The sequence below is a fragment of the Simochromis diagramma genome, unplaced genomic scaffold, assembly GCF_900408965.1.
Source record: "Simochromis diagramma unplaced genomic scaffold, fSimDia1.1 OVJJ01000603.1, whole genome shotgun sequence".
In the NCBI taxonomy this organism is placed as follows: domain Eukaryota; kingdom Metazoa; phylum Chordata; class Actinopteri; order Cichliformes; family Cichlidae; genus Simochromis; species Simochromis diagramma.
The window spans coordinates 20693389-20720808 of NW_024387414.1; the positions used below are offsets into that span (position 1 = coordinate 20693389).

Below are 27420 nucleotides of genomic sequence, written 5' to 3' on the forward strand. Positions count from 1 at the left end.
CATTCAAATGTACCTAAAGACATATAAAAGGACATAGAAGCCTTACAGGAACACTCAGTGGCATTACATGACTAATACAGAAAGTGTATTCCTGATACAGTGTCATTTTTCACATGCATAGAATGGGAAAACACAAACAAAATCCTGGTACTGCAGAATATTCTGTTATATTTAGTCATTTATAACAGCTATGACATTATTTCTTAACTCATACCCACAAACTTCCAAATGAAATATACAGTACATGGATATTAATTATTTTTTCTAAGCAGTATAGTCATGTATTAAGCATCAGTGGTCTTTTAGGGCAGCTGAAAAACTTGGCCAGATTAGACTTCAGGGCACGTGTGTTCGTCACAGCCGACTGGATAATGGGGCTTCTGGCATGTGAGCCTCCCTGCTGTTCACTAATATCATTACAAAAATGATGTTTCAGAAAAGTGCTGTGGATGGTGCTAGTGCAGCTCAAAGAGGCTCATTTGATGTTAGTTTGGAGAAGCTTTTCATCACTGTCCAGAGCTCTTGTGATAAAACATCTCTTATGACAAACTAGACTGTCAGACTTATGGTTCTGGTCACATTTATCTGTTTTGGGCTCGCAGTCCCTCTGCCAGGTGACTGATGTCATCTCGTGTCGTGACAAGATGACATTAGTGCTAACGTTCTGGTGCGTAGTTGCTAACCGAGCACCGGCCTCTTTTATCTCCCTCTCGTGTGAATACAAGCTTTGATGTTATTCTAAATATTGAATGACCGCCTCCGTAGTGGTCTACTTTTAGAAAGTTACATGCTGAAATAAGACTTTTTAATCGACGTGTGACCAAAGTCTGTTTAAGCTTCTCATATTGGTTGTATTGTCTCTGTTTTAGCCACATTTTGCAGGTTTCTTATGCTTGTGTGAAATAAACAAACATATAATTTTGTTCATGTAATTACACACATATCAAAGTGTAGTCACAGCCTGCTGCTTCATGGTACTTGGTGAAGCTGCTGTGAGGTGGCATTGATATCTAAAAAGACAATATAGCTAAACATTTATACTTTTCTTCAAATATTTAGGTTCATTTCAGCTCATTCACTGAGCTGAGCATGTGTACAGACTCATATGGATGCTGTGCTATCCTATGTCATGGTACTTAATGGGCAGGCTTTCGTAAATAGACATGTGCATGGGAGAAGAGAGAGTATATTTCCGAGTCAGTATTGAGCCAAAAAATAACATTATAACTACTGTTAGGAGCCCTTAGTCTTTTTATATGTCGCTAAATCAAAACGAAATAATCCACATCACTGAATTACTAAATTGATTTAACAGTAAATAACATTCACAGTAAAAATAAACAAATATATGCAATCTGGAAGTATACTAAAAACTGCTATAAGGTCATAAACGAACAAAATCACATATGTTACCATTTATAGCTTGAAAATGCCTATAAGTTAGTTAAATTTCCTGTGGTAACATCCAATATATTATTGACTACTATTGTCATTTATGATAAGGATTGGTTTTAGAGATAACACAAGTATGGTTCACTAGACTGGTGTATGTCTAAAAATGGATTTCTCATGTCTTGTGCTAATAAACCCAATTTCCCAAATTCAGGAAGAGCACTGCTGATTGATCAGATGCAATAACATCCCTATTTGTCACATTGTCGGATCTTTGCTGACCGGTTAGGAGAAATCCAAATTCAAATTTTATTTGTCACACACATAACACAGTACGACATGTGGTGAAATGCTTATAACGCTGTTCGATATCCGACCATTAAATGACAGTAAGAATTGACAATAAGATCTACAGATTTACAGATACTACAATATTTACAGATTTTAACTTAGAACTTTACAGTAAAAAGAATGTGCAAATAAACAGAGTGCATGCAGTGATGTGATGTGTGAGAGTCCAGTCCTACACCTGGTTCAGGGCCCGAATAGCCCGGGGGAAGAAGCTCCTCCTCATTCTCTGTTTTATCCATGTAGTTTTACAACTTCACAGTGAGGCATGAGAAAGCCAGTTTTGATGTCAGTTTAAGATAACATTTAGTTAGCATTTAAGCTTCCTTGCCCTATAAAGGGTTAAGACAGAACACTAATTATGTCGCATAGCCCTCAGCCCTATCCTTATTGTCGTGTTCTTCAGATTAGCTTAGGGTTGAGAGTTAGCAGTGCAAAAATATTAATACATATCAAAATGTTCCTGAGCATTGCTAGAAATGTGTAAGTGTTAATATGAAAAAAATGTAGTGTGAAAACGTCAATACAAAAGTTAATGGGTGTACATTTGTTTATGACAGTACAAATTTTGGAAAAGCTACCGAATGAATGTTTAGTTGATTTCCTTTAGTTATTTTTAATATAATATCTATTAAAAAAAAGTTGAATCTTCAGTGTTGTCGGCCAGTCTTTCTGAAAGAGTTACAGTGGGTTTCACACATGCCCCCAAGGCCTGAATTTTTCGAGGCATCACCTGGAGAGGCAGTATGTGATAGACCAGCATGTGTCCAGATCAGTCAGACTCAACATTAAACAGACTTCATTCTGCCAGCTCTACACTACAAAGCCTGCGTGTGAATAGAGCAGGTACTGCAAGGGAGTCCTACCCCCTGCATCCTTACCCAGCATCCTTAAACCGCTTTTCAAGAAGTGAAGACATGACTGACACAAAGGTCTCTTATAGTGTGTTAATTAAATGTGTCATTCAATCAGCAGATTTCACTAAAGAATGAAGGTTGTTTACAGCCTAGGAACTGAGACCTTGGTTGAACAGGCAGAGCTGCTGTAAACATTGCCCACAGTGTCATCATCGCAACCATGAAGCGCAATTTACAGAACTGTGTCGCTGGCATGACTGTCCATGTGCACTTTTATCACTCGCTCTTTGCCACACAGTTGTCTGCCTGCACAAAATCTTCTCCAACTGACTGCAGCAAATCAGCCGTTATCTCTCAGTGATTTCCCTCGATTGGCCCTTCATTATATAATTCATTTATCCCTTGTGAACCGAATGAATAGCACTATAGCAACCGACCTTAAACACTGAAATGGAGACTGTCGGCTTAACGCAAACCACACATAGAAAGAACCTCGTGTCCTCTCCTGTTCTTTATAAATATGTGCTATTTAAATAAAAACAAGTTGACTAGAATATATTTCTGCCACACTTGTATTTTTGCCTCACATCAACCCAAGGAAGCATCTGTGTAGTATAGTAAAGCACAGGTTCGCACCCTGTGGTGCTGAACTGAGCAAAAAGAAGTATGGCAGGTAAATTGTAGCAGAGCTGTGTAGGCTGTTTATGCAGATGTTCGTGCCATGATGTCAACTCGCTGTTTGATGTAATATTTATGAAGTTTCAACCCCCCCCATTCCCTTTCACTACCCCCCCCCCCCCCCCCCCCCCCCCCTCTGCTCCTCGTCAGCAGAGCAGTAGGTGTTGCTCAAAGCCTCAGATGTTTGTCTTCCTGAGAGCCGATCACAGAAGAGGAAACTTTACAGATTGAAAGCTGGAAAAAGACGCTTCCCTCTGGGCTGTTATTAATACTGTGTTGGTGGTTACAGCTTTGCAGCAGTGGCTCAGGCAAACATTCAGTCCTGCACTCAAAAATGTAATGTCAAGATAATTTCCTCTGGTCGATGGTAGATGGAAGGAAGGCCAGCAGCTCAGCTTGAACCTTATACGCAGGGGATAAATTGAAAGATTACCGAGAGCTAAGAGTCCTCCTAAAGATTAGTTATCTAAGGTCAACTGTTAGAGCCCACTACATGAACAGTGTTACTGATGAACTAATCACACCCATTAGCTCAGTAAAACTGTCTCCATATTAGCTAAGCTCTTTAATTCCAAACACAGTGACTTGACCTTGAAAAAAAACAAACCCAAAAACCAAACAAACCCAACGCAGAGAGTTGAAATCCTTGCACAGGGCTTATCGTCCCCGTTCTCTGTGTGTGCTGTTGATTGTTTTTTCCAGCATGTCTTTTCTGCTAGCAGCATTTAGACTGTGTCGTAAACGTGAAAATCGGTAAGAGCAGCGCCCGTGCGTTTGATCTGAATGACAGAGTTTGTCTGTGTGCTTTGTTCAGCACAGTAGCTTAAAAAGCTTTGTGAAGAATGCAGGAACAGTGTCAGTCCATGTCTACACGCTTTTTGTTTGTTTTTTTAAAGAAGCAATTATTACCATCTGTAATTGCTGTTGTGATAACCAATATGGCTGTGCGAAACGCTTTCTCAACAAACACACTCCTCCTCTCTCGCTCTCTTTCTTTCTGTCACTCTTCCTGTTTGTGAGAGCAGCGACAGCGCACCTGCCTTTTGGTTTGGGGCTTTACTGTCTTACCTTCTTTTATTTACCTTCTTTATTTCCTCCTCCTCTTCCTCCTGTTTTTTGTGCTCCTGTATCTGCTGACCTTGTCCCGTCCCGTCCCAACGCCTGCCTGCCTGCCTGCCTGCCTACCTGCCTGCCTGCCTGCCAGAGGGTACAGAAGGCTGCCAAAATCAAGAAAAAGGCGGTGTGTAATAAACGGAACAAAAAGAAAGACCCTTTGGCCACTTTACTTCCACTCTCACCTTTTATTTTTTGACTTCATATTTGCCTGTCTGTGTATCTTCTTCCATTTGTGTCTCAAACACTTGAATGTTCATGCACTGAGTTCAGCAAATCTGTGTCAGGTTTATCTCTGTCCTTCTGTCTGCGGAAAAAGAAATCTGTATCTCCAGAAATATTGTAGAACTCTTTAAAACTAACAATTATATTGTTATTTATTAGGCAAATACCAAAGTGAGTCATTTTATATACCCAAATTTGAGCTGGCCCACTTCTCTGAGATGCCATAAATTATTCAAGCATAACAGTCAAACTAATGTTTTTGTTCAGGAATGCAAGTAAATAACTGTAATTTATGATTTTAATCAAAATTAAATGATGTGCTTCACTGTGTTTTTCAGTCTTTTGTTTTTTAGTATTAGAAATATGCAGGATTAACCATTACAGAAGCATTAAAATCCTTTGGGTTATAACCAGTACTGTCACTTAGACTGGGTGGTGGGCTAAAAAAATAGTCAAGCACTGTATATGGAAAGAACAAAGAAATAACTGAAATAAATGTGATGCAAATACATCCCACGCACACACATTAGAGACTATTTTTTTTCTTTTATTTCCAGTCATATTGTTATTCGTACATATAGTTATTCTCCAAAACATACCGTAGGGTTAGAGTTAATTTTCTATTGTACTGATACATCAGGGGTATATTTAATGTGTTTTTGTATGTTTTGCACATCTCATACTGTGACTCATTCAGTGACCCTTTTGCCTATTTCTTACGTAAAATATTTAGGATAAATTGAACCGAGTGAATATTATGTTACATCAGAAAAATGCAAAAGAGATCACTTTAGTGATTAAATCACATTCCCGTATATACAAAATAAGCATTGCCTATAGACAACATTAACATTTACTATTGTAGGGGCTAAAGAGTGCTTTGTTTACCTAGAATATTTATTTTCCTTATATGGAAACAGAGTTGCTTTTATATTAGACTAAACAACCACTGAAACAAAGTAGCGTAACGTGTTACTGACATGAATTATTATCATGAATTTATAATAAGGGGATATCCCATCAGTTATTCTGTGTCTGAAGCTTCTATCCCATTAAGACTTAATGCTGATTGGCTGTCCTTCTCAAACAGAACAGCAGGTGGGTCGGGCTGCTGTGCTTACAACCCAAGCTTTGTGTCCGAACCGACCATATTATGTGTGTCTCCAAGACACAGTACAGACCAATAGTAACCAATAGTGTCTGAAGCGTTTAGATCAATCTGAAGCCTGAAGATTTTGTCTGTCAGATACAGTATAAATATAAGAAAAAATAAGGAAAAGCATAAGAAGTTCCAGAGATTAAAAATATTTATGTATTTTTCTACCATAGGTTCAAAAATCTATAATCATTTTAGTCATTAAAGTGATATAACTGGCTTTAATCATGTGTAAGAGTTGTCATTTCTTCTTTCTAACCAAAAACTCTGAAGCTTAAAGGGTTTGCAAGATTTCTAGAAAAAGGTCAGCGAGCCAGCGGTTGTAGCTTCCTCACACATACCAAGACCGGACAAGGAAACAAAGCGTGACATATTGAACAGAAAAATCTTCTACCTCAAGGCCAAATGTAGGCAAATGTAAATCACATGCCAGCCACAACTTATGTTTGCAAAAACTAGTTTGTACCCTAAAGAAAATTAATTACTCTTCATTGTATTTTCTGATACTGGATATGGACAGAAAATGATGAACTAATGACAGGTCACAGTCCCCCCCACCTCCCCAAAAAAGGTTTACCGTTTATTGCTTGAAACAAATGTTAACCACGTGTTTTATTTGTCTATGAGATTGCCTTATTTAAGTACATAAGACAGTTTTAATTCAACTAAAACAAGCATAGTTTTATTAGATTTCTGCACCGAGTGATTAGAGGGAAATGTGCACAAGCTTGTTGTGTGCTGAGGCTGCATTACTCTCACTGGTGTAACAGCCAGCTGGTAGGGGTTTAGTGTTAAGCTGTTTCTTGTTTCCGTGCCAGCTCGCCCATCCTCGTGCCAGGACTATTGATGCAAACTAACGCTACTGCCAAACACTTTCTTTTTCTTCCTTTGCCACCTCACCTCTAGACTCAGTAACATGTCCATGTAACAAGGACTTTTCTAACTGGGCACTAAGCTTTACATGCATGAGTTTTGGCAATTAAAAAAAGGCATTCCCACATTTAAAACAGACACTATTCAGACAGCTGTGTGCACAATGAACAGTCAGGCTTGACACAAACATCTTAAACAGCCAGACGCAGGTGATTTAACAAACTCTTCTGTCTGTATGTTGCTTCAGAGCGCAGATGGAGACGCCCAAACCCTTACCGAAGTTGATCTGTTTATCTCCACCCAGAGGATCAAAGTCCTCAACGCAGACTCACAGGTAAGTGCTCCATGTTTCTGTTAAAAGTATGATTTTTCACCTGTGAGAACAAAAGCTGTTTTCCCAGAAACTATGAGTCAACGCCTCAGGGGAATGATGTTATGTCATAATTGTCAAAACAACAGCTTAACTGCTGACACCAGCTGCATCCTACAGCTGCCCCAGCTCTGATTGTTGTTTAATCTCATGACGTCACTCTGTGAATTCTTTTTGACCGTGGCTAAAAATAGATTCTGCAAAGCCAAAAGAAAAAAAAAATGGTGCAGGATCATCTGTGCAGCACTGCCTTTACTTTAATGTCACAACAAAGTGGTCCTTCAGAAGTTCGGACCCCAGACTTAATGGATGCACACAGCAAAGTTAATGGCACAATGATGAATAGTATTAGCTGTACAGAAAAGGCAAGAAGCACATAAACAGAGCATCCTAAACACAACAAAACTACAGTGACTAGGAAGAGATCTCAGGTTTGTTGTTTAGCACTCAATAAAAGAATTAACATTACCAAGCTCACCTTTTTGGACTTCAGTGTGGCTACATAGTACAAGGATTCAAAGGTTAACTAAAGATAAATGTAAAAATTAAGTGTAAAAATCGCAAAATCAGTGATACAACAAATGACCATGTAGCAAGTAATTCAATCAGTGTTAGCTAGGTAGTGTGCTAGCAAACTGTTGCTATATATGCTTCTGTAGAGCTAACACGTGCCAACACACCAGCTCCACAAAGCAAAATAAAGCCTTCATAAGACACAATGCAGTCCTGTGGAAAACTGAGTATGGTGTTATTCCCTCCATAGCCAGGTCCCAATAGTCAAATGGGCTTGATCGATTGATCATCAGTAAGTTTGATCACCTCTATAAAGGCTAAAGTGTTGGCAGTTTGTGAGTCTTGCTCATTGAGATTGGGATGCATGGTAACACAAAAAGCCAAACATTCTTCCCAGGAGTGGATTATAAGGCTTTTCAAACAATTTAGTCCATCATTCTACACTAACAAAGATTACATGGAAAACATACATACATACACACTTGTCCCAGCAAATTCACATGAAGTTCAGACCTGGAATGCTCAGAGAAATTGCAAAAAACACAAGAGTAACATCTAAAGGACCCTAAAGGCCTGAGATAGCAAGTGAAATGTTAAAGTTCATAGCAGTAAAATTAGAAAAAGACTGAACAAATATAGGTTATTTGGAAGGGTTGCTAGCAGAAAGCAACTTCTCTCTAAAAACAACATGGCAGCACAATGTAGGGTTGCAAAGTTGTATCTGAACAAACCACAAGTCCTCTAGAACAATGTCCTGTGAATAGACAGCACCAAAACTGAGACGTTTGGTCATAATGCACAGCACCGCATTTGGGTGATAACCTATAATAGCAGGTCAGCATAAGCACGTCATATCAACGGTCAAGCACAGTGGTGAATGGGTGATGATTCGAGCTTGTTTTGCAGCCAAACAACCTCCTGAACCTTCAACCATCAACTGCCGTGTATTATAAAGTATTCTAGAGTCAAATGTGAGGCCGTCTGTCCAACAGCTACAGCTTGGCCTAAACTGGGTTGTGCAACAGGACAATGACCCCAAGCACAGCAGCAAATCTACAACAGCATTGCTTGGAAAAAAGAAGAAGAATCAAGTTGTCAAAGTCCAGACCTCAACTTGATTGAAATGCTGTGATGGGACCTTAAGAGAGCTTTCCATGAACAATACCCACAAACCTCACGCAACAGAAACAAAATTATAAAAGAAAGGGACAAAATTCCTCCACATTGATGTGAGAGACTGATAATGTCATACAGAAAACAAATACTTGAGATTATTGCTACTACAGCTAAAGCAAATAAGTCATGTCATACTACCCCTCCAGTTTTTTGGTGGAGGGTACAAAAAACATTTTTTGCAGGACTGTATATATTTCAAAAGTATTTTTCTTTTCCGTGGAACACAGAAAAGTTCATTTTCACCATCCATCAAGAAGAAGCTCTTATCCTCATACATTTAAGCTCTGAGGCCTCTGCACTTGAAAGCCTCACAGATGGTGAAGCAGCTCTTTATCCTTTTCCGATCATAGCCCTTCTTTCTCAGTTTTGATTCTTCTGACCTTTTCCTCTTTGACTGTTTCTCCGCCATCTCACCTTGTGATTATGTTCAGCTGTCCCTCTTGTTCTGCTCCTTTCCCCCATCCTGTCTCCCTCTGTCTTGTTTACAAGCACAAACATACCCAGTTGTTAGTTGTGTTTTGTCCATAACTGACATTTAGTAGATAAGTGTATTAAATCAGGAAGAGTTATTCCACCTCCAACCTTCAAAAATGCCTAAAGTTATAATATAGACTAAATTTTCTTAAATCATCAATCCCTCTGAAACTGGACAAAAAGTCAAAAATTCACCTGGAAGTCTGATTTTATCTGTCGTATTTCTCCACGTTCAAGTTTTTACATGAAACCCTGTCTCTGCACACTTACAGAAACTTGCCTTTTAGCTTTACAGCAAGCTGTGTTGTGAAGCAGCCACACTAGTCTTCACAGGAGGTGTAGTGCTTTGATGGAAGCGCTACACTTCCGAGAGATTTGCTGTGCTACAGATCATGAATAGAGCCTTGTGCTCACAGTAACAGTTAAATGTATATGCGATAGATGATTCATTGGCAGTATTTCAGGCTTAGCTGCTGCCTGGCCATCTGAGCAGTGTCAGAATTGAGTGTGTGTGTGTGTGTGTGTGTGTGTGTGTGTGTGTGTGTGTGTGTGTGTGGGCAGCCGCCTGGCAGAAAATAACGTGCTGCAATGCGGTCTCTATCTTCCTCTCATTTTTCCATCTGGTTGCCACTGGTCCCAGATTTTAAATAAAAGCCTTTTTGTACACATAAAAGCTCGATGTAGCTTACATGGGGTTCCTGACATTGATTCATAATAAGAACAACTCCAAAGGTGGGCTGGAACAACAGCATTTATTAGGCTGATGTAATAAAAGTCAGCTCATAGTTAATGACATTAAGTAACTGAAATTAAATTTAGCATCTTACCTTAAAACGTCAGTGAACAAATGCATGCTCCTTTCAACAAATCCACAGGTTCATGTCTAGAGTCCAGCTTTTCCTCATACATTATAACCCAAGACAATTATTAGGCTGTCTTAACAAACAATCTTTTTTTAATTAATACGAATGCTCTTAGTTTTTCGTGCACCTATTCATTGCTCTTAGATGAAAATCTACTCAGTGTTTGCTGGGTTGTCATTGAGCTATAATCAGATTATACAGCAGGCTTGAATTCAATCAAAAGTAGGCATGTTTGTTCTCTGTCAGCGATACTTTCATCTCACTTCTCACCCCGAAATGAATGCTGCAGTTTTGATAATGAGAGGAAACAAATATGCTGCTCAGTGGTTCTTTAATTTTCAAATATTATAATAATCAAAGGAAACCAGCTGCTGTCAGAAACAGGATAATTAGTAGTAACTGTTACTGCTTTTCAAATGCATTAGTAGGAAAAAGCTCATTTCCGTAAAGCTTTTTGTCAGTTAAAATGTGTAAATACGAAGACGTTTTCCACTTTTTGTGGGGTTTCTGCATGGATTCGTTGTACATGGGTTGTGTATTTTCTCTTTAGATATGTTGTTTAGTGCAACTAGTTTTAAAAACAGTAGTTGGGGAGGATTCATTTCATATTGCGTGGGCATTTTGTTGAGACTGGATGGACTCTAGCTCCTCTGCAAATCAGAATTAGACGAGTGGTTAATAAAATAGATTGCTTGATGAATAGATGGCATTGTGTCAGTATGGCAGTGAAAACAGTATTATCGACAATTAAATATTGACACTGTGAGTGTGACATAGCAAGTCTGTGATTGACCCCAAGGGGGGATTCTTTTCCTATACAGGCAGGCTGGGTAAGTACCAAATTAATATTTACCCATACTCACTAATATCAGGTAATTCCAGGTTTTGATCAGCACCATGGACAGCAGCCACAGTCGGCGGTCACATTTATAGACTCATTTATCTAACTCAAACTGTCTTCGACTAGTCTACCACAAGCCCGAAATAGGTTTGACTTTGCTAAAGTATTATGAAGACAACTGTAATGTATATAAGCATGGAACAATAATAGTGGTAACAATACTTTACGCTCAGCAAGTCTTTGACAATACCACTTAAATCCAAAGTCCTAGCAGTATACTCACTGTGCCCTCTTCTCTGCTTTCTCGTTTCAGCACAAACTTTTTTTTTTTGCTGTGCTGACAAACTGCTCTGTAAGATAAAAAAATTAATTGTTGCGTAGTTGATGTCAACAATTTCACGGGCATATAAGTAGTATACATCCCAGCATGTCCCAAGTTTTCAGAAAAGGCCCTTATTTTTAAGTCTGAGGAGTATAAAAGCATTAAAAAAAAATATCTGCAGCCTAAATTCAGCTCATAAGGAAAAATATACCTTATAAATAAAGCTACGCTTTGACACACATGATCAAACCGTGACTTAGACATTTAGTGGATCACTTATAATCTGTCCAATGTTAGTTAAAGGCAGCAATGTCATTAGCAAAAGGCGAAACAAACCAGAGACACCTAACTTTCTGCAACTAGAGGAGCCCCCTGCTGACCTTTGGAAAAAATGCAAGTTCACTTTTCAGACCCAGAGGCAACGTTCCTCCTTTTTCAAACAGTCTTTTCAGATATTAATATTAAAAAGGAAAAGCCCACAAATTCAGAATCATTTCTGCTTTCATACTGCTACTGCATGCAGTCATAACAACCATAGCAAAGGATAGATAGATAGGTAGATAACTCTCAGTACAACAACAAAAGTGGCATTCATGCTGAGCAGGTAGTGTTAAACCAACAGCAGCAAGAAAGTGACAAAAAAGAAACAAAAAAATTGCTGTCATACATGTATCATTACAGCCTTGCCTATGTTAGCTTATAAACTCAGAAACAGAACAACAGAATGCAGAGCATAATTAAAACATGTGATTTTGGTTGACATCCCAACAGGAAACGATGATGGACAACGCACTCCGCACTATATCCTACATTGCCGACATTGGGAACATTGTTGTCCTGATGGCAAGACGCCGGATGCCACGCACAGCCTCACAGGACTGCATTGAAACTACACCCGGAGCGCCCGAGGCAAAGAAGCAGTACAAAATGATATGCCACGTCTTTGAGTCTGAGGATGTAAGCAGCTCTTAAAGAGTTTTCCGAATGACAAACCCACTGTGCCTCTATGTGTTTATGGGAGAATCGTCTCCAGAGAGTGGGTACACAGATGACAGATGTTATTTTTTTGTCATTATGTAAGAGTTCTCATTTGGCAGATCCTTTAACATCTAAAGATAGTGAAGATGACACTTGCGATTGCCTTTCAAGTGCTATGTGAGTGTCAGAAAATATTTCAGCTTCCCACTTCTCGCTGCTTTTTAACTTCCACAGTTTGACTCCGACACACAGTTTTCTTGCATTTTTTCCCCTGAATTGAGTGTTGTTAAATTATCTCAAATGCTGTCGCTAATATAAAGAAGTTCTAGAAACGTTTTTTGGAGTACCCTGCAGTAATCACTTAGGGCAGCCCAGTGATGTGAAATGATGTAAATTGGCTGGGCACTTTTGATTTTGATTTGCTTTCCTCGTTGAAGCAGATTCAGCAGGAGCTGGCAACATGAACAATGTTGCGCAGAGGAGCCAGCGACTCACTTTCTGTGCCAGTCAGTATAAAGGCTGGGCTCCAATCTGCAGCCTCCTCATCTAATTTTGCTGCCAGGCTTTAAAGGCCGCCCAGAGTTATAATGGAACCATTCAGCCGCTCATCCATCAGCTTATAAAGAGTTTGTGTTATTGTGGTTCCACTGGCTGTATGTGGTGATTCCTGTCTTTTCTTCTTCTTCTTCTTCTTTTTTATTTTTTATTGTTGTACATAACTAGTTCATGGTGGGACTTGGGGCCATTACTGTCTGCAAAGAGGGATTTATATGAAAGTATAGATTTCAATTAAACAGAGGAAGTATGGTTATATCATTCAAATGTATACAAGGTTTATTATTGCTGTTTGTTGGCTTCATTAACCTCGATTTCACCTGAATGAGAGAGCAGGAAACAGGAAAGTGTGTCTTTTTTCTTAGTGGCAAAATATAGCTTATGACAGAGAAACTCAGTAGAAACTTAAACACCTTTATATTTATTCCACTACTGGTTGATGCCCTTAGCTCCCTGTGTTGTTATTTATATGCTGCTGGGTTTGCTTTTGTTTACAGCCTGACATTTCTGTCTGCAGGCCCAGCTTATTGCTCAGTCCATCGGCCAGGCTTTCAGCGTAGCTTACCAGGAGTTTCTGAGAGCCAATGGCATTAACCCCGAGGACCTGAGTCAGAAGGAGTACAGTGACATCATCAACACCCAGGAAATGTACAATGATGACCTCATCCACTTCTCCAACTCTGAAAACTGCAAAGAGGTGGGTATACCTCAGAAGGAAGAACTGGGAATAAACAGTGAAAGACTTTGCATGTGGGACGAATCACACTGGCGCTGCAGGGCTATTAGAGAAATGTACTACTATAGTTGCTGTTAGCTAATTAGATTAAGAGGCAGATGGTACAGTAAAATCTACTCCAACAGTGTCAGATCTAGCTTATTTTCGCTGTTGCATTTTTGCTTTAGCTAATGCCGTGCCCTGAAAACATTGCTGGAGGCTTTTGGTGAATTACAAACTGTGAAACGTTTACTGGTTTATGAGCACAGAGGCTGCAGGGGCACCATCACACAGCTGCTGTATTAGGGGCACATGAGTAATTTACAGTAATGAGGAACCTGGGCTTTCTTGAAGTAGTAAAGTTTTCCCACCTTACTAACTGTTCGAAGAATAAAGTCATGTCTTGAGGCTTGGTGTGTAGATGAGTAGTATCAGCTGGTCTGAAACAGGAAAACGTATCCGGCATTATGCCAGTACTGGAGGATGAGCAAAAGCTGAATCTGAAAAGGTCTGTAAAGTCAAACATGGATGCGATAAATCAATACAGATAAATTATTGGTAGTTCTTTGTTGTTTAAATACATTTTACAATCAAAGTAAATTTGGTTGTAAAATGTCGTTCCTCCTAGCAACCTTTCCAACAAGCCAAACATTTTCAGTCTTTTTTTTTTTTGCACTTGCAAAGCAGATGTTTTTCATACATTGCTATTTGAGACAACCAGTACAAACAGTGCTGACTTGTTTGCTAAAGACAATTCTGTTCTTTGTCAATACATCAAAAAGTTCAAGAATACACTGGCCAGTCACGTTTATATCCATGTCTGTCCAGGCTTGGCCTTTGACCCTTTGGATCTAAAATGTACCACTTTATGATGTTATCCTACTATAAGTTTGTTTTGGAAGAATTAGTGTAAGATTTATTGAGTTCAACATTTAGCACTGTTCAGTTCGCTGTTGAGTCCAAGTGAGCAAATCTGCCAGATTTAAAGAAATTCTCAGCAGTTGGCTCAGATGCATTAAAAAAAGACAGAAAAAGATCAGGGGGATTGTGTTACTGGAGGCATGTAATCCATTATGTACTCCAAATGCAATGATAGGACTTCTTTTGGCATTTTTTAGTATTGTTATTAAGGCTCAGAGGAAATAGGAAGACCACACAGTAATGGAGTAATGGAGAAAACACAATGTCCTTAATTAAATTAGGCTACAAAGTGTCTGCAATGTGGTGAGTGTGTGTAGAGGTATCTGAAAGAAAGAAAGAAAGAAAGAAAGAAAGAAAGAAAGAAACTTAACCTCCTAGGACCTGGTGTCCACATATGTGGGTTGTCTAGACCAAAATACTAAATTTTGTTCTACAAGGGCCTGATATCCACTTACGAGGACATCATACTGCCGCTGTTCTGTCGGAATTTAAAGCGAATGTCCTCATATGTGGATCTCATTTTTCTCAGAAACAAAAATCAGGTAAAAAAAAAAAATCACATAATTCTTTGTTTTTACATTCATCAGGTCCCAATCATCCCAAATAGCAAACAGAAATTAAAAATGCATGCCATGGAAGGGTTCGGGTCTTAGGAGGTTAAATGACAGGCAAACAAAACCCAAACCAGCCATGACCCCTGCCTGCTGGAGAGAAGCAAGAGACATGTTTAGCACTAAACCCTTTTAAAAAACAAGTTCTAAGCGGGGCCAGACACTTACCTCCTATAAAAAAAAACAAAAAAACAGAAAGATGAAGGAAACAAGGAAGACACAAAGTAGTAGAGAGGTCATCACATGCATCCATCATGTCAAATGCTGTTATTAATCTCCACTGTTAGCAAATGTGCTTTAATGAGTATCTCATGCAAAACAAAACATGCAGATAAAATATGCAGATAGAAAAGTAAAATGTCATGTGAACTAGGGCTGCCACAAACGATTATTTTGATAGTCGACTAGTCACCGATTATTTTTGCGATTAGTCGACTAATCAGCTCATGCATCCATTGGACGTAAAACGTACAGCTTATTGCACCAGCATGCGTCTGCGCTTATATAACTATCATTAGCTTATAGCTTGAAGTGTTTCAGGTATGTGCTAACTAAAAATAAAGACAAGATGATAGTTTATTAAACTTTTAATGAATTTTGCAGATTGTTTCGGCGGAGTTTAATAAACTCAGCCGTCTGCTCCTTGCTATCTAAAATATAACAGGACGTTGGAGTAAATTCTACCATCTCACACTTCTGTTTTCTGTTTGACATTTATTCAGCTGTGTAAAAACTTTAATCTCAGCCAAACTGATTTACTCAGGAACAAATAAAACACTGAAAAAAGCCAAACAATAACATTTTTAAGTTATCTAAGTGACTTATATATGTTTAACCTGAGTAGTGAAAGACGGCGGTGGGTTTGAAAACGATTTGCCGGGTGTCCGGTGTTCTCACCGGCTCTAGTGAGCCTTGAACCCCGGCTAGCTATCGAGCTGGTGGGTAACGGACGTCTCCGAAAACGTCGGCGCACTTTTACAAATGTGTGATGTCTTGATAAACCGAACAGATATTTTAAGTTTAAACAGCTACATTCTCGCCTGAAAATATGTTAAAAGTTTATTTTGTGACCTAGAAACAGTAATAAAAGTAATATTAAAACTAAGTAGCTGCCGCCATTGTTAGAAACTGGAATTGGCTGAGCCGTGCTATGAATTCTGGGATAGGTTGGGCCATACGCCCGACCCATCCTTCAAATCTGGGGAAAAGTAGGACGCATTTGTCGGCTGCATTTGCAGAAGTCTTCGAATTTGGAAAGCCTTCGTCGCGTCGCTGCAATGTAACCGGCTTTCAAATGTGGCCTCCGAAGGATGCGGCCCCTGAATCCAGCTACGATACCGGACACTGCTTCTTCTTCTTCGGGGTTTAACGGCAGCTGGCATCCTTGTACATGCAGTGCTGCCATCTTCTGTTTCAGTCCGTTATTACACTCTTAAATCCTACTACTTACGTCTTTCAGGATCTTACAAGGCTTTAAACGACGCGTCGACTATTAAATTTGTCGTCGACGATTTTGGTAGTCGACTAATCGTGGCAGCACTAATGTGAACTAATCCAGACATTAAGGTAAGAAACCTTGGACCAGTAGTCCTCACTGATTTTCAACATTAGCTGTAGCGGTCTAATCTGACCAGAGATTTGAATCTATTTCTGTATAAGCAGTAATCCGTAATCCATGTTAAGAGACTGTACAGTCTCACTGTTGTAAGTATAAAATAAAGTATACATTAATATACATGAAGGATGTTAGAAACCCCACCATTGTGGGTCATGTGTTTTCAAATACAGTTGGACAGTTTCTGTTCATCATTAAGGTTTTGTTTTTTTTTAATGACAAACAGACTCCATCCCCTGCTTACTTCTGTCTCCACAGCTGCAGCTGGAGAAGAGTAAAGGGGAGATCCTGGGTGTGGTGATTGTGGAGTCTGGCTGGGGCTCCATCCTGCCCACAGTTATTTTAGCCAACATGATGAACGGCGGCCCAGCAGCTCGCTCTGGCAAGCTCAGCATCGGAGACCAAATCATGTCCATCAACAACACCAGCCTAGTGGGGCTGCCGCTCGCCACCTGTCAGGGAATCATTAAGGTACTGAGACACTGAAGAAGTGGATGGAAGAGGCAGCTGAAGTCATGAAATCCACCCTAACTTGTTATTTTCAAAATTCAACTACATAATTTCTGTGAAAAAACCTCTTATGTTTGTGTGTTCTTCTCTGTGTTAAAGGGCTTAAAGAACCAGGTCCAGGTGAAAATGAACATTGTCAGCTGCCCTCCTGTTACTACAGTCCTCATTAAGAGACCAGATCTAAAGTACCAGCTGGGCTTCAGTGTTCAGAATGGCATTGTATGTATAATTTCATAGAGCTGTAAGTGGGTGGCTCTGATACTATTAGTTATTAGTTATTATTAGTTATTAGTTAAATGATCAGGGGGTAGAACAAAATACCTTTATAATGAGCTAATTTTCTTCTTTGTTGTTGTTGTTTGTCTTTCCTCCAGATATGCAGTCTGATGCGAGGAGGCATTGCTGAGCGAGGTGGGGTCCGGGTAGGTCACAGGATCATCGAGATCAATGGTCAGAGTGTGGTGGCCACAGCACACGAGAAGATTGTCCAGGCTCTCTCGAACTCTGTTGGCGAGGTGAAACTGATGCACACAAACATTTCACAAAAGAACGGTTGCTAGCCACCGACTATCAGCTACAAAGTGATGTGTGATGAATGTCTTCCTGTGTGAACGCCCCTTTATACACTGGTTTCACCATCCTGCATCCATCTATGCTGTCATGGTCACTAAATTGAATCATCTGTAAAAAATAATGCACAGCAATGATTGTTGGTACATAATCGCAACAATTACTGCTCTAAAGCAGGCATGTCAACTCAAATTACATAATGGGCCACATGCTTGATCTTAACTGGGTCACACTAGTGAAATTCCCCTTTCTGTCAGTTTAAAGTAGTTTAATTACACATTTAATCCTTGAGATATCTTAATATAACAAAATCAAGTGTGAATTTAACATTAGGTCTCGGTTTTTCTGCATGATATAGAAATCCTGCTGTAGAATGAAAGAAATCTGTCAGCATGACTCTTTGAGTTTAAATTATAAGAAAAAGAAATTGTTGAATTAGAGAAAAGGTTCTGGTGGCTCATTGACTGTCCAGAAATTTGCTTTTTTTACTATGTACTTGTAGTGAAAAACTACAAACTTTTCTGTCATTTAATTATTTATCTGTTGCCTAATTGGTTGGTGAAGCCATCGGGACGTCTTTGTCAGAAGGAAAGGTTCTTAAAATATGGGTAAAAGTCATGCACATTTCCAGCACCATCCACTGGGTCAGATTGGAATTGTTGCCAGGCTGACTCTGGCACCTGGGCTTTATGTTGGGCACATCTGCTGTGAAGAAAATAACTTTTCCATGTGTCTTTAACCCTTTAGACCTCTACATCATCACTGTGGTTTTTCTGACCTGAATAAACAAACTATGAGCGATAAATTGCACAAAAATGCCGTATATAGCAAAAATGATACAAATGAAAATGAATATATGCTAATTTATATTTAATTTATTTTTCAGAATTTGTCAGAAGGTTCAATAAACTGTCCAGTTTCAAAACTTTACAATTTGCTGACAATTATTTCATGGTTCAGGCTTTACAGGGTTAATTTTGACAGATGACATACTTTTAACAGACAGCCTGCAGTGTAAGCAAACAGTGCGGTTGGTGTAATTCTTACATTGGTAGGAAAAATCGTAAACACGGAGTAACCTTGGATGAGTGAAGTGTAAGAGCAGAACTAGATCACTGTCAGAGCCAAATAAGTCACACTGCTTAAAAAAAATACCCAACTCAAATACACGGTAGATGGAAGTGTCGGTTCACTTATTCACTACTTAGTGTTCAGGCACTTCGATGTGGGAGACCATAAATTGTGTTAGTACAGTACAGTAAAATATTCTGCTCAGATCATTACTTTTATACAGTTGAGAACCCTTTAAATTGTCTATATCTTTTTTAACTGTGTCCTTATTGCCTGGTGACATTTTTGTCCATCGATTTCATTTGAATTTTATGTTGTATTTACAAGAAGAAAAAAACCGTCTTATTCTTCAGTTTTCAGCTGATGGTCCATTTCACAGAACCCCTGGTGTTTTCTCTCTCTGTCAGATTCACATGAAGACCATGCCGGCAGCCATGTTCAGGCTTCTAACGGGACAGGAGACCCCCATGTACATATAAAGAACAGCCAAGAACCGCCCCACGGGACAGGCAGTCAGCTGCGGTGGGTTATCATACAAACAAACCTGACTGGTTACGGGGTGGAGGATTACTCCTCCCTGTCCTTTCAATTCTCTCTTCTTTTTCTTTTCTTCGTCTTTGGGCTGATGACTTCAACTCCTCATCATCTCTCTAGTCTGTGCTTAACATGCAACAGCCATTATATTGATACTGGATGCCTAATCCACTCGACCAGCTGAAGAGACAGAGTGTATGTGTTTGTGTGTGGATGTGCGTGGATACTGTTTGCTATTTATTTGTCCTGTCTGTGTGGACTTACCGAACGAATACGTCACAGTTTATTTTTTTATATTCATGTAATGCAATATGATACTTCTACTCTACTTTCTTGTATATTTCCATTTTCATTTCTGTTAATTTATTCTCATGTAAATACATATTTTGCTAATATTGTGAGTGCAGACGGGGGGGGCAGCGCTGTATTGTAAATATTTACTGAATCTTGCCATCGAACTGAGGCCATGATGATGGCAAAGACACAACTTAATGCCGGATATCATCAAAAGGGGAACGAGTTACGTGTCTGAAATGTTGGGTTTAGATGTGCTAAGTGAATAAAATAACATACACGTGACTCAAGCCAATTCTTGGAGCAGGGGTGTACGGGAGAAACGCCATATCCTTTTACTTTACGACATTTTAAGGCAATACACGAGTTCAACTTCTGAATGGCAAGTCTTTTCTAAATCAAACACTCACATTTAAATAATATTAACATGCATCAGTTATGCTTTGGATATCAAGTCACAGGTATGAAAAGTTTCTTTTGTGTGCTTCTCTGCTGTGTGTTCATCTCTAGTGTTCTGACTGAAACTCATGCATACTTTGAGTGGACTGTGAATGTAACTTTGTTGTGTGAGCTGTCTCATTGCCATACGCAGTATTAGAATGTCTGTACATAAATAAAAAACTTGTCTAGTATTGTGCTCATGTTAAAAAATAAAATAACAAAAAAAACCAAAACCTCACAGGTTTAAGTCACCGCAAACGTCCTCCCAGCTATATGTTGCCCTTCATTCTTGAGAGGGAAAGAGAGAACTGTGAATCACACACTGTGACAGACAAAAAAAAGCCTTACTGGGGAGTAATGGCTTTCCAATGCATTGTAGTAAATTTTAACCGTAAGAACATTATCTGTGTGCATGCCTCGTAAAGTAGAATCATGTCATTGTGACAGGATAATAAAATATGAGCTAAACCTGGCTGTGATTTATTTTTTTAAACTGCAAATGCTTTAAATTACTCCACAAAGACTTAACTGCCTGAAATCTTCATGATTCTTCATGAAGGTTCAACGAGGAACTGCAAACAATCCTTAGAGATTTTGGTCTATGTTGACTTGATAGTATCACAGTTGCTGCTGCAGATTTGTGAATCTCCCAATGCACCACATCCCAAAGGTGCTCTGCTGGACTGAGATACGGTGGGGTGAAAAAGTATTTGCCCCCTTTATGATTACCTATTTTTTTTCCTACTTCAATGTTTCAGATCATCAAACAAATTTAAACATTGGACAAAGATAACACAAGAAAACATAAAATGCAGTTTCTAAGTATAGGTGTTTATTATTAAGGAGGGGAAAACAATCCAAACCTACATGGCCCTGTATGTAAAAAGTGGTTGCCCCACCCGCTCCATTATAACATAAATTAACTGTGGTATATCACATCTTTGGAACGCTGAGTTCAACTTCTCTAGTCACACCCAAGCCTGATTACTGCCGCACCTGTTCTCATTCAAGAAAAATAGGACCTGCCAGACATAATGGAGTATCCAAGGAAATTCAGGAACAAATGACAAACAAAGTCATTGAGATCTCTCAAGTCTGGAAAAGGTTATAAAATCATTTCTAAAGCTGTGGGACTCCAGCAAACCACAGTGAGAGCCATTATCCACAAATGGCGAAAACATGGAACACTGGTGGACCTTCCCAGGAGTGGCCAGCTGACCAAAATTACCCGATTCTTCCAAGAGGTCACAAAAGACCCCAGAACAACATCCAAAGAACTGCAGGCCTCACTTGCTTCAGTTAAAGTCAATGTTCAGGACTCCACCATAAGAAAGAGACTGGGCAAAAATGGCCTGCATGGCAGACTCAAGACTAAAACCACTGCTGAGCAAAAGGAACATTTTTGCCAGGAAACATTTTTATTATCCCCAAGACTTCTGAGAAAATATTCTGTGGACTGACAAGACCAAAGTTGAACTTTTGGGATGGTGTGTGTCCGATTACATGTGGTATAAAAGTAACACAGCCTTTCAGAAAAGGCATATCATACCAACAGTAAAATATGATAGTTTGATGGTCTGGGGCTGTTTTGCTGTCTCAGAACCTGGAAGACTTGTGTAGTAAATGGAAGCATGAATTCTGCGGTCTGCCAAAACAGCCTGAAGGAGAATATCTGGCCGTCTGTTCATGACCTGAAGCTGAAGTGCACTTGGGTTGTGCAGCAGGACAATGATCACAAATACACCAGCAAGTCTACCTCTGAATGACTTAAGAAAAACAAAACGAAGACTTTGGAGTGGCCTGGTCAAAGTCCTGACCTGATCTGATTGAGATGCTGTGGTATAACCTTAATAAGGTGGTTCATGCTCGAAAACCCTCCAATGTGGCTTGGAAATAAAGCAACTTGACTTGAAGACGTTTCACCTCTCATCCAAGATGCTTCTTCCGTTCTAAAATCAGTGGTGGAGTTTTATCTGGGACTTTCAATCATTTAGTTTTAGAACTGGAGAAGCCTCTTGGATGATTAAAATAAAATAAATCAGGCTAAATTGAAGTGTTTATGATGCAAGTTGAAATTTTGATTGGCTGCTTTAGTCAGAAGTAAAAACAACTTAATATCTCTGGTAAAAGAATTGTTACTTATACAGCACATTTCACACACACACAGACACACAAAGATGACACTCAGGGGCAACTCAAGGTTCAGCATCTTGCCAAAAGATACTTGGGAACATGGTCTGTAGAAGCTGGGGAATGCTCTACCGACCTACTGAACAGTTGATGACCCGTTCTACCACAGCCATCACATGAGATGATTACTACGACTAAATAATTAAATTACTATAGACGCTTCAGGTAAGACTGATTCTGATTTGATTAGCATCTGTCAATTGAGCAGTGAACAGTAAAACATCTCTTGCTGTTATATATTATGTAGTGTGAAATTTCAATGCAGCTGTTTTGACTCATCAAAAACTACAGATGAGGTCATTCAGCAGGGATACAGGATACCCAAGCATTATCCAAACAGAATAGAGGGAGCCTTAATTATCAGTTTTACTTGTGTTTTTCAAGGCGCATAGGATTATAATTCAGCCTGTGTGCAATGAAAGGCACTTGCTATGTGACAGTTTCATAATAGGTATTCATTCGAAAGCAAGGCTGCAGTGTTTTCTTCTTTTGATTGCCTAAAACTGTCAGTGTAGAAAATACATTAAAAAGCAGCTTTGCAAAGGCATTTCTTTCAATGGTCTCTCGTGCACATAGAATTAGTCTCAGATTGAGACCAAGCATTAAACAAAAAAAAAATGGTTTACCATCAAATATCAGAGCCATGATAGAGGTGACCAATTATCTGTTATAACCTGCTCATTTACAGCCATGCAAAAGAGGAATATTGTATGGCATGATGCTTACTTGCTTCTCAACAAATACTTTACTGAACATTGTTTCCTATTATTTAATCACATGCATGTTTTTGCATAAGGCAGCTTTGTGTAATTGTAAGTGTTCCGAGTACTCATCACCTTATTGGGGGGGGAACAGGAGTTTATAAGTATATGAAGTCAGTATTATTGCTTCAGGGGAACCATGTGCTATAAAACTCAGCTAGTTTGTCCATACTGTGCATGACTCATTCTGGTGGCACTAGTCTCCAAACAACCCACTGCATGAAGAAAAGAGCAGCTCCAGAGGAGAAAGAACTGTGCGGCTGCTCCAGATTTTGATAAACACTTTGTAGCATAGTATTTCAAGAGTGAACTCCATTTGGCAGGTTTCTTTGATCGGTTCCAGTTTTCTGCACAGCTGAGTACATTGATTTCCTGCACACCCACTATAAAAAAAAAAAACAAAAAAAAAAAAAAAAAAAAAACAGCACACCACAATTAACAGGTTGTAAGCTCCAGTACGATTTACAACAATTCAACTTTGAAGCTCTTATGCCCCCTAGTGTTGACATTTGTAAATGCAGAACCTACAAATGTACTCCACTTTAGAAATACAAACTTCAATAATTCAAGATTTGTTTTTATTGTTACAATATTTAAATTAATCCTTAACTTACAGATACCAGAAACTTGCACATTACATACAGTCATACAAGTATTATGTTTTAGTATTAGAATCAATAGGCACTATGAAATCCTTTAATCGTACCATTTAATAATTCTAATTACATGTGTGCCCTGCAAGCAGTGCAGCAGTCACTTCTTTCACAGTGTGGTCAAGTTGAGGGATTGTTTTGAACTAGCTCTGTTATCTTTGTTCAGGTCAATGTCCAGTTTGTGCTAGTCATGCAGAGCCACTGTCAGTTGATCCGTTCAGGGGTTTTGGTCATTTTTGTCACACTTTAACATAACCTTTATTCCAAGACCCTGACGTGTGGTCTCAAAGGCTTGGACTGCCTGCTCCAGAGGGAAACGATGGGTCACAAGGGGCTTCACATTCACTTTACCTGATGCCAACATGGCAATCGCCATTGGCCAGCTGCAACACAAACAATTGTTTAAGTGCAATAATTACTTTAACTTAGCCCAAAGACAATGGTCCACATATTACTGCTTTTAAAATTGATGGAACCCAACTGTTAGCATCTGCTTGTAGACAAAAAAAAAAAAAAAAAGAAAAATTACGGGCGTTAGCTTACGTATTGCAGTAGCGGAAAACTCCTCTGATGTCTACTTCTCTTACAGCGGCATTGATCAGAGGAACTGTAGCCAGCTCTGAGCCAAGACCCACCAGCACCACGACACCTCCTGAACGGGTTGCCTGATAAAGGGGAAGAAGAAAAAACAAAAAAAAAACAATGTGATTATTTTATGAGTCGGCAGAGACTGAACCCTGTTTATGTTGGGACAGATACAGATAAGATGGTGTCCCGTTTTAGTTGGTGCCGTTTTTACCATTTCGCAGTGTTTAACCTTGCATCCTATCTCATGAGCTCATCAGCTATTATGCAACTAAAAACTTTTGCCAACAACCATAGCGATCAAAAGGACATGTCACTGCTGAGTTGAAGTACAAAAGCTGCATGAAACTTTGAAATATTCAACTAAATTAAAGAACTATACTTCATGTGTGAAGAAATGAACTTTAGATCCCACCACTGATGGCAGGCAAGAGAACTTCAAGTTTCGACATCTCATGCAATAATGTAATGCAGATTTTAAATTCTTACTCTCTCATCTATTACTTGCATGGAACCGTTCCAGAAATGTGACTACAACTTTTGACTTTACTGGGCCACATACATAAATGGCAGTTTGGATGCAGCTCTCAGCACCAGTGCATTCAATGGTAATGTGAGGCTGCGCCCCCAACATTTCCTCCACACTCTTTGCCAGCTGCTGGGCTCCATCTCCTCTCCTCACAGTCAGCAGGAAGTCTGCACCCAGGTCTTTGGCCATCAACAGACGCTCCTCAGACAGATCTGAACACAGCAAAGGATGGTAACCAGAGTTAAGCTGAATTATGAGAATGAATACTTCTGTTAAGATGAGTGCTTAAAATGACAAATTGTGTTACCAGATATGACGACCTGCGAGGCCCCCATTGCCTTGGCTGCAAGCAGACAGACCAACCCGATAGGTCCTGTGTAAAGAGGGGAAGCATGCACAAATACTCCAAGTGAACATGTGTTACACAAACGTACATTTAAAAAAAGAAAGTTCAAGACTGCATCACATATTACTGACAACAGAGTGCTTAAATACTTGTTTCCAGAGGGGGGGTTTAACATTTAGATACCTGCAATCAATCAAATCCTATGTCATCACATGTGCAGGGGGAGTGGTGTGCGAGTTCACAAGCAACCATGTGCAAATACAATATAAACCAGCAAATCAAGAATGGCTACCTCTGAAACTATAATTTGTACAATATATAATAGTATATGCATTTCTGGATGTGTATACTAAATATGCATCCCCACATCACTCTAGTTTTGTTAAGTCAGTAGGACTCACGTTTTAGTTTACACCCACCGTGTGCCAAAGGGATTCCCTACTTGCATGAGCATCTTACTCAAATACCCTAGTTCTCATCTTGTTTATGGAATATTACTAGCAGTTTCGATGACTTGTGTCTAATTTTTACCTGCACCACAGACGAACACAGTGCTTCCAAGGGTCACTCCAGCCCTTCGGCAGGCATGGATTCCCACAGACAAAGGCTCAATGAGCGCTCCCTCCTCAAATGTGACATTATCAGGCAACCTGAACAGTTTTTGAAGAGGGAAACAAGGAAAGAATTTATGCATGTTAGCCAACAGACAGATGAGGCAGCTTCGCGATTGATGGCGAAATCTTGGAAAAACACCGGTACTTGTAACAGAAGTTGGCACTGTGCGTGTAATAGCGACAGAGGTTTCCATCGTCAGGGGGTGTGGCACAGAAGAAGATAGTGGGAGATAAATTATAGCGTCCAGTTTTGAAGAACTCATCCATCTCACGGGGCACACCAGGCTCAATAGCCACTCTGTCACCTAGAGAAAAGAAAAGTAAAAATTAAAGCAGATAGTTTCATCTGCGCAACTATCACCACATAGCTGAGTGAAAACTAGCATAAGGTAGAAGGATTCCATACCTTGAACCTTAATCTAAATTCAGTTTATGTGATGGGTAAATTTAGAATAAGTTTCTTCAGTTCAAACTTTAGGAGACACTGGCTTTGGTGCACAGCTCAGAGTTACATACTATATTTGCACTTACCCACTTTAAGGTGCTTGACCTCTGAGCCAACCTTCGCCACTCTCCCCGAGGCCTCGTGGCCCAGCACCATGGGTTTTTTGAGCACAAAGTCCCCTATCCGGCCATTCTGCCAATAGTGCACATCTGAGCCACAGATTCCCACAGAGTGCATCTGCAGCAAAACCTCTGAGTACAAAAGGCAAACCAGGAACGCAGTTAGGACACAGCTGCACTCCCAGACTGGTCTGAGTAGAGATCATGCAATTTCCTACATTTTAAGCTGCTTGCTTCAACACCATACTAATGGAAAAAAGCAATGCCCATGCGTTTTAAGTCAAAAGCTAAGAAATGAATGGCATAATTAAAATATAATGACCAATAACTCTATTCATTGAAAAAGCATTTAACATAGCAATAACAGCTTGTTTGGACGTTTGGGTTTGTTTGCTCTTTGATGACGTATATAATATAAGTTTCACTTGAATGCAGTACTATACCATTAGGTCCTGGTTCCGGGATAGGGCGATTTTCCTGTGACAAACGACGAAAATGCAAAAAAGTTGCAGTCAATTGAGGTCGCACAGCGTGTATGGACGTGAATATGTAACGTCACAGCACAGTTTCATACCAGCCGCAGGTCTTCTTTAGCGTGCAGCACCAGGGACAGATTGTCTTGCGCCATGACAGAGACGAATGCTGGGCTCACAACGACGTGAAGTCAACAGAAAGCACGGCAAAGTGCAAACAGACAGACCGGCCAGACCGTGTCGAGTTCCCCTCAGCTTCAAAGTACTCAAAGCAATGGCAGGGCACTCCTTCCTAAACAAACCCCGTGATTGGCTTAAAACGCTGCGGAGCAGTCCACTTTGTAGGGGTGGACGCTGCGACGCAAAAACATAAAACTGCACAAGTGTGACACCAAAACTACTCTTTGCCCCTCGAGTAAAGATATAAACTATATTTTTATTAATCGCAAATTGATATTAAATCTTCATCATTGATATGGAGCGATTTAATAAGCAAAATTGTTTTTAAATTGCCGTGGTGCTACTTGAGTCAAATAAGAGCGTCCATTTGAAAAGGGGAGGGAGTAAAAAGGTAAAACTGACTGGATCGTTAACCAACCCGCGGTACAGAGGTCAGGTAGTAACTAAAGTTTAGATCAGATTTACTTATTTTAGGGCGATAATGAATAATTATATGTATATTTATTCAG

General features: G+C 39.6%; 2 protein-coding genes across 3 annotated transcripts in view; one reads left to right on the forward strand and one right to left on the reverse strand.

The window, feature by feature from the left end:
• Positions 1-19337, forward strand: part of apba2b (amyloid beta (A4) precursor protein-binding, family A, member 2b) — a 69931-nt gene extending 50594 nt beyond the window's left edge. Inside the window, exons 8-15 of one of the 2 annotated variants that reach the window (XM_040012012.1) lie at positions 4480-4515; positions 6890-6976; positions 11973-12158; positions 13252-13431; positions 16855-17067; positions 17206-17325; positions 17481-17621; positions 19155-19337. In XM_040012012.1, coding sequence (XP_039867946.1) covers positions 4480-4515; positions 6890-6976; positions 11973-12158; positions 13252-13431; positions 16855-17067; positions 17206-17325; positions 17481-17621; positions 19155-19226 — 1035 coding nt within the window. In that variant the 3' untranslated portion in view covers positions 19227-19337. The remainder of the gene's footprint in view (positions 1-4479; positions 4516-6889; positions 6977-11972; positions 12159-13251; positions 13432-16854; positions 17068-17205; positions 17326-17480; positions 17622-19154) is intronic. The other variant, XM_040012013.1, reaches the window with a different exon arrangement.
• A 4073-nt stretch (positions 19338-23410) lies between these two features.
• Positions 23411-27016, reverse strand: sord (sorbitol dehydrogenase). Its single transcript, XM_040012035.1, has 9 exons — positions 26833-27016; positions 26702-26735; positions 26226-26390; positions 25840-25999; positions 25612-25730; positions 25042-25107; positions 24768-24946; positions 24164-24285; positions 23411-24003 (listed from the first exon to the last, which is right to left on the reverse strand). The coding sequence occupies exons 1-9, from the start codon at positions 26884-26886 to the stop codon at positions 23838-23840; spliced, it is 1065 nt and encodes a 354-aa protein (XP_039867969.1). The 5' UTR covers positions 26887-27016; the 3' UTR covers positions 23411-23837.
• Positions 27017-27420: the final 404 nt, after the last annotated feature.